The sequence below is a fragment of the Syngnathus typhle genome, linkage group LG7 (genome assembly GCF_033458585.1).
Source record: "Syngnathus typhle isolate RoL2023-S1 ecotype Sweden linkage group LG7, RoL_Styp_1.0, whole genome shotgun sequence".
Classification (NCBI taxonomy): Eukaryota; Metazoa; Chordata; class Actinopteri; order Syngnathiformes; family Syngnathidae; genus Syngnathus; species Syngnathus typhle.
The window spans coordinates 14,128,840-14,142,411 of record NC_083744.1 but is presented as its reverse complement, the minus strand read 5'-3'; the positions used below and the strand labels follow the sequence as shown (position 1 = coordinate 14,142,411).

Here is a 13,572-nt window from a genome sequence, read left to right as displayed (position 1 = left end):
CCCCTTGTCGTTGTATCCTACCTACAAGGATCTAGAGCTCATTGTGCAAAGATCTATACTTACAGAGCCACTCATATATAATTTGGTAGAGTGGGTCATTAAGTGAGGAAACAGAAGCTAACTCTTTGAGGAAAGCGCTTTAGCTGGGTGTGACTCACTTGAAAGCCCGCCTGCAGTTTTACAAGGATCAGATGACCATCCAACCTGCTGCCAAAAGTCTTTGTGGTGTTGCCCGCAGCCTTTTGACACAAAAAGGTACACTCGCTTCAGGTCAGTTGTGGATATGTGCATGTGGGAGGGGGATGGGGGTCCTGTTGTGGAAGTGCCATTCAAGTAAAAGCACAAAACACACAACTGGAAGAAAAAAAGAGATGCAAAAGTAACTTAATTGTGTTCCAACAACAGATGAGAAGTAAAATATACTGGTGGTTGGAGGAATCTGGAGTTAAAATGCTTTATTTTTCTTATTACCATTTCGCCACTAGATGTCGCTATGACACCACACATGCGATAACCGTCAACGTTGCAGTGCGACCGCTAAACGTTTTAGATGACATTGCTTTGAACTTGTCAACATATGAAATAAATCATTTTAAAAATACATATCAATTCGGAAAGGGTTTCGTTATTGTTAATCTCAGTCAATTCCTTGTGAATCAATGAAAATCCTTAGTTTTGATTGTTTCAGCACACCATATTTTTTTTATTATTTTAAAATAACATCATTGCATCTACCCGAGTTCAATTTTGAGAGCTGTCAGCACACCAAATGCAAAGCATGACATTTATACATGTCCTGCATTAAATGTATCAAAGTACAGAGTTTCTATCATTCTGAAGGCGCTCTTATTTTTAACCTCTAGGGGACGCTGTGCGTACACCGTCTAACTAACACAAAGGCGTTGGCCGTCACTTTTTATTTTTCCGAACACGTAAGCACCTGAAGTCAGCACAATGGAGAAACCGCATCTATCAGAGGAAGCTTTATGAAACTCAGCGTTTGATTCAAACAAAGATGCATTAACTAGTGATTGAATTCATTCAATTTGTAATTAAATCCCACGCATTTATTCCCACTAACATTTGTTACATTTTGTGTGTTTTCAATGCAATTGTACGACAGTATTACTGCTTTTTAAAGTTTCTACAACCAAGCAGGTGGACGGTGTGACGAGAAGCCGCAGTAAAAACAGAACTGCGCACTATTGTATGCATTGTGTCGATTACGTTGCTTCGTGTGCGTAAAAAAAAAAAAAAAAAGACCAGAAAATGGAGGTCTGGCGTTGCAGGAGTGATGAAGCCAGGAGGCTGTGTTGTGTAAGAGTAAATCGTAACTAGAAAATAAAGAAAATGAAGTTGTGGCACTCTGTCAGCAGTGGTGTAAAGTAATAAAGCACAAAAAAAATCTTGGTTACAGTGCCAGTAGTTAAATAAATTTCATCTGTACTATTTTTTTAACCCTTGTACAAGTGTCTATTTTTATAATAATATGTATAGTGAGAGCAGCTTTGTTAACTCATCAATCGTGTCTCGGATCCAATTCCACTTACTAATTGGTCCCAAAGAGAATTATTGACTGTAAAAATGTCTTTTGCTTATTTTTGTTAGGATTATGCTCAAATGTGTTGTCACCACTAGCTTCATTTAAGTTCCGACCTACAGCGTTCTATTTCTAGTTTATTCCTGTCAATTTCCATGGAGGGTTTCCAAGCTGCAAATTCCCGGAATTTACTAACCTAATAACATATATCTGGTGATCTTTAGTTGTGCCAGTAACTAGTGACGAGTAAAAAAATAATAATGCGCTTCCACTAACAACTAACGTGTGTTCGCTTTCTGTGACTTATGCGATTTTTTTCTTTTTTTATGTCAATGGTGTGCCTCGGTTCGGTGAAGATTGTGAAACACTGCGTGGAAGCAGCGCGTAAAGACGCGGCCAACTCCGAGTGGGGGTCGTGTGTACGTGTGTGTGCGCGCGTGTGTGTGTGTGTTTTGGAGGGAGTGGGGGTTGGACTTGTCGCAGCCAATCACGAAGTCGTCCGAGGTGTCTGCTGACTGACGGCTTGACTGGAGGTTATATACTCTGACTTTTACTAGTACGGTACATTTAAACGTAACTGCGCAGCGTGGGACACGCACACGAGGAAAACGCACTCATTACTTTGTTGTTGTTTTTCCCAAATCAGTCCGTTTTTTTCCCCCTGTCCTATGGGGGACATGTCTCACGCCCAGTTATCGAGCATCGCCATGGAGAGGCTGGTGGCCAGGAGGACCTTCCCCTTCCACAAGCGCACCGGCGTATGTCGGAACCTCTTCGGACCGGTGGACCACGACGAGCTAAGCCGGGAGATGAGCGTCAAACTGCGGGAGATTTCCGAGCGCGACCGGCAACGGTGGAACTTTAATTTTGAGGCAAACACCCCACTGGATGGAGACTACGAGTGGGTGGAGGTCTCTTCGGATAGCGCCCCGGCGTTCTATCAAAGCTCGTCAGTGCAGCTCGACGTGCCCGCTACGCCCGTCAAGCTGCACCCGGACGCATTGGAACGTCTGGCCGCGCCCGAGGGTAGCGACGGCGCGTCGGTGGAGCTCAACCAGGAGAACCGCGCAGACAAGCTCAACTCCCGGAGGCTGGCCCACAGAATGGCCCCTTGTGGCGGACGGAAGAGGCCGTCGGCCCCCGCGGATAACAACACGCACATCACAGGTAGGTTGAGTCGCCCAGCATCCACGCTGAATGCCACGATGGAAGATTCCGTGCAAAAGAGCGTCAACGCCAATTTTCTGCCTTGTTGCGTTTAGATTTCTTCGTGAAGCGAAGGAGGGCCGCGGAGAGAAAGTGTGTGGAGATGAGCCATCACGCCAAGTCTCCCATTCCCTTGGAGCAAACCCCCAGGAAGAGGATCCGCTGAAGGTACATTTTTACAAATCATTGCAATGCCTATTAAGTACTTGAATTCAATTAGATGTGTCTTTATTATTATAGCCCACGTAAAGCTTTTGCGCGTGGTCTTTTTCTTCTTCAAGGTTCAGTTACAAAGATAGTTTACCAGCCTGGATTGTGTTGTGATGATTTCGTTCGGCCATTTTAGTTGTTAAAAAAAACATGTTTGGGATATTTAATTGGAGCTATTTTGGCTTTAGTTTGAAGATCGTCGCTCTTTACTTGATATAAATCCATATTTCATGATGTTTACTATATCATGAGTCATAATTGGTCTTTTGAATCTGATCTTTGCTTGGTTAATATGGGGAACCATTTCTATTTAAAAAACGTAAACATTTTAAACAACACATTTTAAAGCGGCAGTCAGTTTCTTGTATTTTATAAATTATTGTTATTTATAAGAGTCGTTAAGGCTTTTCAATAGTGTTGTATTTGAGCATCATCGGATTGATTCCATCCTGTTATTTAAACATTTACTGTTACAGGAAATGTTACCGTTATTTGTTGAGGCTATTCCGTTATATTTTGTTTTGCTCACCTTATTTTGAAAGGATTTAACACGTCCAAAAAAATGAAGTGGATGGGGGAGGGGTGATTGTGAAAAGGAGGTAAGGGGGGGGGAGCAATAGTAGGGCGGAATGGGGGAGGGGAACGACGTCACACGCTGTGGCGGGAAAAAAGAGTACCGCCCCTTTGCTGATCTTGCATCCTGGCGAGGAGGACGCTCGGGTCTATTGCTTGTTGGTTTCTCCATTTTGTTCTACGAGGAAAACTCAATTTTTAATTTTTTTTCTCCTCAGGTGGATTTTTTTGCACTACTACTGCTTGTGTGGGCATGTTTGATGGAGGAAGGAAAGAAGAAAAAGGAGGAGGGGAAGAATGGACTATCGCCGGCTCCCCCCCGGTCCCGTGGATCAGCGCTGGCCGGACACCCATTGCCGGCCTTTCAGGACTGAACCGGTCGGGCTCTCGGGGTGGGGACGATGGAGTGTGATTTTTTTTTTCTATCCAGTACAAATGTAGCATTCATTGTTGCTGCCACTCGACAGTGTTAACAGTGTTTTAACATCTGTGCAATCCTTAAGAAAAAAAAAAAAGACTTTAAATTGTCTACACTGGCCAAAAGTGTACAGCTTTATAGAAACAACCGCCTATTAATGGTTAATGTGTCGTTGGGTTTTATTTTCTCCAGTAAATGTATATTTTTAAGTCTATTTTAATTTATAATTTATTTATGTTTCTTTTGTACGTGTTAAGTGAATTCTTGATTCAGCCATATGGCCTATGTTTATTTTAGTTCCTTATTTTTGTATTGGTGGTGTATTTGCAATCATGTAGTTTGTAGCGTACACTAGTCGTCTTTGTCTGAGCCATTAAAAAAAAAATGTTTGTTCTCCATGCAAGTTCCCTCATGAGCAAAAAAAAAAAAGATGAGAATAAAATGTTTTTTTAAAGTCAAATTTTGTATTGCTTTTCTTTCTTTTCTGGATTGCTAAAGGCTCAGGTGCAGCCTTGATATACCTTGTGAGAGTGGGGGTGGGTGTTTTTTTTTTTTTACGGGGGGTGGGGGGGCTTGTATTGAGACTTGGGCAGCATGGCAGCTGTGGGATATAGGCTGGGATTTAAAGGCCCTTTGGCCCTCTATAGAAGCAGCAGCTGCCTTAGGATCCCCGCATTGTCCGCAATCGAGACTCCCCCACATGCAGCCGCACTCAACAAGCCCCCAAAAGACCCACTCACACACACACGCACGCTGTTTACTCCGCTGTGGATACACCGGGCCTGGAGGCCACCTGCCAGAGCTGGAAAGAGAAAAAAAACTTAAGTCTTTGTATTTGGCCTCTTCTATTGACACGTAGCATTCAACAGGTCATACTTGTAAGTTTACACTAAAATGAAAGAAGCCAAATGCGCAGCGAGTGCGTGACGCATCAATCAGCAACGAGAGTGATCAAATTGATCGTTTTTTGGATAACCGTGGCCGCTTTTCGACCTACTGATTTGATTGTGGTCACTTTTGTATCCAAACTATAATATAAATGGGATGTACGTCAAATAGTAACTATTTCTTACAATGCAAAAGATGAACATCTTGTTACATACGTATGACAAAATGTTAAAAAGTTTATTGTTTGTAAATTGTATCTTTTTTTTGTATGACAGTTAAGAATGGTAATTAAAACATTGCCAGGCTAGTTTACAATGTTGACAATTTGCTTTAAGGATTTTTTTTTTAAATTTCATTTGTTTTTTATGGGGATTTGATTTTTTTGTAATTCTGACGCATCCCAGAGAGGATCGCGTCGGGCCTCGGAGTCGACACGGCATTTTCCTTTAAGTGGTGTTTATTGACATATTTGCATCCACGCATGCCCAGTGGCATTATGGTAATCATCCATAGCATTGCTCCAATGGCTTTGACTGTGTGACATGATCAAAACGGAGACTTTTGATGGCAAGAGTGACTTTGTCGGCTCTATGCAGCCATAAGCTGCCGGGGCTTGTTCTGATTTCCAACACAAAGCGCTCTCGGGCTTCTTTCTTTGCTTTTTGTTGCCATATGGCAAATCCATGTAGACATAGCCAAGACCCATTCAGTCAGCCGCAGAATGTCCCGCATCAGAGAACAAAAGACACTTTGTCCACCCGCTCCATTGATACCAATGGCCGAAAAAAATATTATAATTAATCTATGGCTATATCCAGCTAATTAACGCCCATATGCCCGCGGGGAGCCGCGGGGGTCATTGAGTGGACTTTTAAAATCTCAATAGTTTACATGTTAAAGACAACAGCTGTTCATGTGTTACTTTAATGAAGTCCCCTCTGTGCTGGAGACGGGACACATTTGGGGGGCTGGGGTGCCTCCCCCTTGGGGTTAAAGGGGGTCACCTTACACTTTTTCTCTCTTCAGCTGTGCAACCACATAAAGCACAATGGTAAAGATGCCATCAATCCATCCATCCATCCATCCATCCATCCATCCATCCATCCATCCATCCATCCGACCCCACCCATCCATCCCCACCCATCCATCCATCCATCCATCCATCCACCCATCCACCCACCCACCCATCCATCCATCCATCCATCCATCCATCCATCCATCCATCCATCCATCCATCCATCCATCCATCCATCCATCCATCCATCCATCCATCCATCCATCCAATTTTTCATCCATCTTAATATGGGCTCCCTCTGTACAGGAAGTGGCTGTTATGACTCAATTTGGACCACTTTGATGGCCACAAAGGGAGGAGATGGCAGTTCTTGTCTCTGCCTCACTAACAAGCCTTCAATGGAATATAATGACATAAGCAGCTGCCGATGTGGCGCTGGGGGGGGGGGGGATCGCGCTTATGAGACCCTCGCCGTGTCCCGTACGACCTTTGAACGCAACGCCGACATCTCGCGTTTGGATGTGTTACCGCGTCGCGACATTCTTTCGATGGAATCGTTTTGGGAGTCACAAGGACAAGAGCGTTTCCATCTGTGGGATTGACTCCAAATAAAGTTCCGCTGTTCTTGTGGGGCATTAACGTGATTGTGAACAGTTTTGAGAGGGTGTGCACACTTTTGCAACCACATTATTTCTCCCATTTATTTTCACTACTCCTCTCTCTAAATATTTATTTTCAGCTAAATTGTACAGGTTACAGGTTACATTACTGGTAGAAATTTTTGGGAATTAATTTATGTTGCAAATACAAAAACCGGGCATTTGAACAGGGGTGTGTAGACTTTTGTCAAACGATGATGTAAATATTCAATTCATATTATTAAACAACAATGAAGAGAGCAATACACTTGTAACTGGTTTCCATTCTAGCAGGATTGTGAGCATAAAATCGGATCCATCTGTCGCGTTTATTCCCTTCATGAAGGTTTGCAAGTCAGCAACCAAAGCCAATCCAACCCATGCGGCAAAAAAAAAAGAAAAAAAAACAACTGTCATTTTCGTGCAAAAAAACTTTGAGTCACATCCTCCACCACCCGACGGCAGCACACAATTAGCGAAGGCCCTGTGCAATTAAATGCAGAAAGGAGGCAAACGGGGCCAGCGAATTAGCATTTTCCATGACCATCTGGCATGGGCGCAGGCGAGCGGCAACAAAGGCGAGCTGCGCGGAGACGAGAGGCGAGTGTGCCATCGCATTGACCTGCAAATGAGGCTTTGTCACAGAGTTAAAGCTCCCTGACCCCCCTTTTACACCCACACCTTCTTTTTTGGAAAGCCCCGGCGTGATGAATGGGATGCTAAATTTAGCCCGGTGTTTGTTTTCAATGTGCCGACCAGACACCATTGGACACTTTCAGTTGGGCTAAGATTAATCTGTCTGTACTTTTGCATCCGTCTAGTTAGTTAGTGTCATCCTTTTTTTTTCTTTTTTTTTTTTTTTTTTGGAGGGGGGGGGGGACTTTAAATTCAAAATTTAAGCTTGAAATACAAGGGCTGAAATTGTGTGTTTACAAAAGTCATAAAGTTGAAATGTTACATTTAACCGAGGTCTTAGCGGACTATAAATGTTTGCTTGATTGGGATTTGGAGCCTGAGGTGAGACACGTGCACACGCACACACACATAACACACACACACACACGCACGCACGCACATTTGCGCACACAAGGCACCACGTGATCGAATGCTCGAACAAATGAGAGAAGTGTGTCTATCTTGGATAAATCAACACTCATTTTGAGAAGGGCCCCTACGAAAAAAAGCTTCAATAAAACTTGAGCGCTTGTATACAATTTATTTTATTATCATTTATTATCATTTTTTTAACAGTAGTAGTACATTTTATTATATTTTATTATATTTTTAACAGTAGTAGCAATTTATATCATTAAGATAAACCATACAGTAATAGAAAATTTAATTTGATATTCTGTATTTTTATCAGTAATTTCATTGCCAGTCTCTATTATTTAAGTTCCCGTAATAAGGCGCAACATTTATAAGACGGTGTAATGCTGTTGAGTTTCTGAGATGACAAAATGTATTGCATTTAATCATTCACATTATTTAATAACTATTGCTTGTTTTTAGTTCAATTATTATCATAATAAAAAACAGAATGTAGTTTAGAAATAAAATAAAACAGATGTGCACACATGCAGCTTCCACGTAATTTTGCTTCTCTTTCCATTTTCAGACTGGCCACGACAATACCAAATTTCCCTTTTCTCCCCCTTACATCCACTTTGTATTCATGCCGGCGTCGGACAAAAGGGGCCTGCGGGCGGCTTCGTCCACGCAGGAGGCGGCATGACAGGCAACTTGTGGCTGCTTTACAAAATATCTTCCTTTATGTCTTCTTTATTTTTGCATCTCTACTTTGGCGTGGAAGGAGGAGGAAGGGAGGGAGTTCCTCCCACTTTCTCCTCATCTAATTCATTTCGCTCTCGAGAAGATAGCGTCATACACAGAGATGTCCGTTATTTATTTATTTAAATTATCGGATGTTTAAAAACTATTTTTGGGTTGCAAAGTTGTTGTTGTTATACCGACATACCAGGAGCGGTTTGTAATTTTGTTGCCAAATCACCAAAATATTAGGAACAGGTCTCAGAGTCTCCATGCACTAAATATAACCAGATAGTCAAGGTGTACCTAATGAAGTGTCCAGTTGGCCTCAATCTTTTGGAGTTGTAATTTGACTTTGTTGAGTTTAAATTTTGGAAAACTTAGAGGAAAGTTTAGAGGTGCTTCAAATGAGTGACTCCTTCAAGTAAGATGAACATTTGTGGCAATTAGAAGCGCGTGAAGCGAGCAGCGTCCTCTCAATGGAATGCTCTGTTTCTCCACTTGAGAAGGTTTAAAGGTCACGCGGGTTGATTTGGCGGCCAAAGTTAAGGCACATGATCTTTGCTGGAGGAATCTCCGAGACAACAAAGGAAAGAAATTAATTATTTTTCTGGCTCGTAGGTCAAGGTCCAATTACACTAGTTGTATCTTAACTTACGAGCTGAAAAAAATCCCTACATTTTTTGGGTGATTTTAAAATTGAAAAATAACATCGTACTTAATAAAACAATAAATTAGTATTTGAATTAAGTTCTATAGTATTGGTGTGGGCTGTAAAGGGGTGTGGCCTAATGAGCTGGTTGGTTAGTCTCCATGTGAGCTTGTGAGTGTGAGTTGTGGCCTACAGCAGCTTCTTTCCAGTGTTGTCATTTTTGTTCACTGAAGTGTGATGGCACCTGTGGTCGCTTTCCGTAAAACCTGACACAGGATCTGTTTTACTTTCTGCAACCAAATTTGACAAAGGCTTCTTTAACAACATCAATGGTGACACGTGAGCCGCCACTTAAACAACATCCAACATGCCAGCTGTCTCTGATTCCTCTTTGTTTTCCTGTGCGGTTGACCCCCTCCCACCCCACCCAAACGTCCCTCATACACAAAATGGCCACCGATATGCCAGCGACAACATATGGCGTGCCGGAGACACAATGAGCTTTTGAATTCCCACAGATGAGAATTCCACAATGAGATGGTCAAACGCCTTCACAGCAAAGTTGTAGAGGAACTTTACAATCAATATATTGATCAATCGGGGGCCTTGGGCTCTTATTTCCGGAATCCTGACGCTCCTGAGATGCCACCTACGTGATTGTCATCCGGCCTCAACGTTAGTCAGCCCAGCGAACAGTATGGAAGTTTATCTGTGCCATCGGATTTTGAATTCGAATTTGTAGCACTGAATTTTTTTACATCCAATTTTTAACACTGAATTTTTTTTTGCATCTAAATCAGACTTTGAATTTTAAAAGCCATCGAATTTCTAGCACTGAATTTTTTTTTCCTAAGACATTTTTTTCAATGTCTCAAAAAATTCAGTGTCAAAAAATTCCATGTCTTAAAAAATTCAGTGTCAAAAAATTCGACATCTCAAAAAATTCAATGTAAAAAAATTCAATGTCTAAAAAAATTCAGTGTAAAAAAATTCGATGTCTCCAAAAATTCAGTGTAAAAATATTCAGCGCGGACATCCGGGGTAACCAAGGGAGAAGTAATCGATCCCTGTATCAAATCATCCAACGTTCAGCCAATCAAGTTACGCTCCATTGGTCATGTGACGTCGAAACAGGAACGTCGTGAAGTTCAAGTTCATTACAGTATTACAGTATTAACTGTTACTGTTACCTTTGAACTTCACGACGTTCACGACGTTCCTGTTTCGACGTCACATGACCAATGGAGCTGAACGTTGGATGATTTGATACAGGGATCGATTACTTCTCCCTTGGTTACCCCGGATGTCCGCGCTGAATATTTTTACACTGAATTTTTGGAGACATCGAATTTTTTTACACTGAATTTTTTTAGACATTGAATTTTTTTACATTGAATTTTTTGAGATGTCGAATTTTTTTACACTGAATTTTTTAAGACATGCAATTTTTTGACACTGAATTTTTTGAGACATCGAAAAAAATGTCTTAGGAAAAAAAAAATTCAGTGCTAGAAATTCGATGGCTTTTAAAATTCAAAGTCTGATTTAGATGCAAAAAAAAATTCAGTGTTAAAAATTGGATGTAAAAAAATTCAGTGCTACAAATTCGAATTCAAAATCCGATGGCACAGATAAACTTCCATAGAACAAGCTCCTGGGGATCCTTTGGAATCCAGCGCATACTGTACTCCTCAAAAGCTCATAACCCGACCGGACGAGCATACGCGGACTCTGCAGGAAAGCAGGGGGGCCATTGTGGCGACAGATAGCGCCATGACACTTGAGGAATGAGATCTTACTCCGGCCCAGTGCCAGTCCTGACCGCCTCCATTCTTCCTTTTGTCCGGAGCCCTTTCAGCCCCTCGGAGGAAAACCTGTTCCCCTTCACTTCCTGCCTCGCACGGGGATGCAAGGCTTCTGTTGGGCATTCGCCGCCTGGGTTTTTATCTCGTCTATCCATCCAGCCATCCATCGGCGCCTCCTTCTTCTCCACCCGTCTTCTTCTGGCTCCCTCGATCATCTCGCCTGATACAAGTTGGGGTGGAGGCCTCGCAGGTGGCGTTTCAGGCCTGGCCACACAGCTATGGGTGCACTGACTTGCACTAACGCTATTCACGCCTCACTTTTGCGGGCCAGCTCTTATGAAAAGGGGCGGCGCGGCAGCCTTTATGAGATACTCCACAAAGGGTCATCATTCATCAGACAGCACAAAACTGAACAGCTTCGTCCTTACTGCCGGCGTCTTGTTTTTAACCTTGTTGACTTATCACCGAAATCTCGAGCAAAACCACGCCAGTCCACTGACCCTTTTGAAATATTTCATTAAAAAAAGAGAGTGCGGAATCTGTCTGCCTGCACTTTGATCTAATCTACCAGATGCGCCACAACTTAGACCTGCTTTTAGCTGGTCTAAGATTTATCGTCAGGTGCGCTGGGGATGTGTCAAAGACGTCACGGATGCGCCAAAACACCCAAGATGGCCATCTGCTAAATTCCCAAACACGGTAAACTAGACTGACCCCGGCACGAGAAGGAAGCTGAGTGCAAATGTCTACGAAACCAGGGGCCTTAGTGTCAAGCGTCTCTCGCTGATATGAATTTATCAGGGAGCGCACAGGTCACCGGGCTGCCATCAATCTCCTCCTCTCTCCCGGCTGCTTCTTCTCACGGGGGCCTTTTGAGTGAGACCAGTTGGCAGCTCGCAACAATACCCAGAATCCTGCGGGCGTCTTGTCGCCCTGTCCTAATTTGTGGCCGCCGTCCCGGAGTTGAATTCAACCGCCGCTGGCTGCTTGACCTGCGGCTTTATGCTGGGGGATTAGCAACATCTTTGAGTCGCCACGCAGCGCGCGGCCAATGGGCTGATGGGCAGCCCGCAATTACACAGCGGGAAAAGGCCCATTTAGACGCATGTGCGCACACACACACACAAAATTGTACATAGATGGCCGAGGAGGCGGTAAGGGCAGCTTTGATGAGGACTTAAGCGTCTGTGTGTGTTTTGGGGCGTCCACACTGCGCATTCAGCCGTCAATGCGGTCACAAAAATGCCACTGTACCCCGACGGGCGTGACACACTGTGTACACAATACCGGACAGACATGAAACAGCCACATGTCTACCAGGCAAATGGCATCGTAGGGGTTCAAAGTGACCCATGTCCCACAGTTTGCAGGGACCAAAACACTCTTTGGCAACACTGAGTAGTGCATACTGTCCGGGATTGATGATAATTTGGCCTTTTGTATGTCATGGAAAGTTTGAAAATGGAGTGTGTGTGTGACCTGGCCACTTTATTAGGTACACCAGCGCAGCAAAATCTACTACATTAGTGAAATTGCAAGCAGCAACGACAAATATGGAAAATGATTGTCTTTCAAGATATAAGCTGATCGCGCTATTTATTTTTTAAGTTACAAGCACTAAATTTTGGCATACTTTAAGCACAAACTTGATAGGAATTGAAGAAAAAGACACTAAGGAGTTTAAATAATAATTTCCAGCCCAATTAAGTAAAAGTGACTAATTTCCCAGAGCACACCTGTCGCTCTTTCACAGCACACTTTGTTGGCGATCGACAATATTCTTTTATGGCGAGGCTTGGCCGTTAGGAACACAGCGCACCGTGCGCGCACCATGAGCGCACCACTGCAACAATTACACTCAGTGAAGGACAGATGCACGGCCGCTTCCCCGTGAATGGGATGCGGGGATCTCTAAAACTGTCCACACACGTGCGCACAATGGCTGAAAAGCTGCACGCAAAGCCGAATGACAACAGGCAGATCGCAGTCAAGCGCGCCTCGGAATTGGCAGCGTCAATGGACGGCGCACAAAGCCCCCCAGCCATGGGAAAAGGGCAAATTGGCAACGGCAACATGCTAGCCTGCCATCATCCTTTGCTGCCTCCCTATTGTTTCACAACAGATGCTATGTCCCATTAAGACGCCATCAGCTGGGCAAGAATGCAACCAAATTTGTCCACAATGGGAGACAAAAAAGTGAGGAAAAAAAAACCCGCACAAAGGTGAACTCGAAAAGTCAGCGTCAGATGCGCTTCATGCATTCGATGGAAACAAACATTCATAAAACAAACTCGCAATAACAATAGTTTTTTGCCAATTAATATCATACATGAACTTTCAAAGTTCATTTTAGACATATTTTGGTATTGTTGTACTGTATTTCTTGTTTTCCTTGACAAATATATAAAAAAACTACAAATAAATCTAACTAAATAAAATATAAAAAAAACTAAAACAAAGCTTTTTTTGAAAAAATAACCACTAATAAAAATGCAACAAAATTCCTCTAAAAGAAAGTCAATACAAAACATTTTATTTCCTTTTGTGGTACATTAGTGTAGTTGTCTGACGTTGTGTTTGACAGTAAAGGTCATGCGGGAGTGACAAAGAGCATTGCGAAGCCTCGTTTTGTGACAATCGTTTACCCGCTGCCAAACCGCTGCTTGTTGTGCAAACAGAAACTCTTCCCCACAACACAAACACGTCCAACAGCCGAGCCAGCAAATGTACGACATCCGCTACAATTACAATGATTCAATTAACCTCCGATGGTATCAATTTTTCACTATGGCGAAGATGAACACGCTTTTCAGCTGCCGGCCAGACGCTCAGCAGGCCCAGATGGCGGCCAACTGCA

At 43.0% G+C, this 13,572-nt stretch overlaps 1 protein-coding gene across 1 annotated transcript; it reads left to right on the top strand.

The window, feature by feature from the left end:
* The first annotated feature begins 2,069 nt into the window (after window positions 1-2,069).
* cdkn1cb (cyclin dependent kinase inhibitor 1Cb) lies at window positions 2,070-4,407 on the top strand. Its single transcript, XM_061282177.1, has 3 exons — window positions 2,070-2,707; window positions 2,803-2,914; window positions 3,748-4,407. Exons 1-2 carry the CDS (start codon window positions 2,209-2,211, stop codon window positions 2,910-2,912), a joined length of 609 nt encoding a protein of 202 aa, XP_061138161.1. The 5' UTR covers window positions 2,070-2,208; the 3' UTR covers window positions 2,913-2,914; window positions 3,748-4,407.
* Window positions 4,408-13,572: the final 9,165 nt, after the last annotated feature.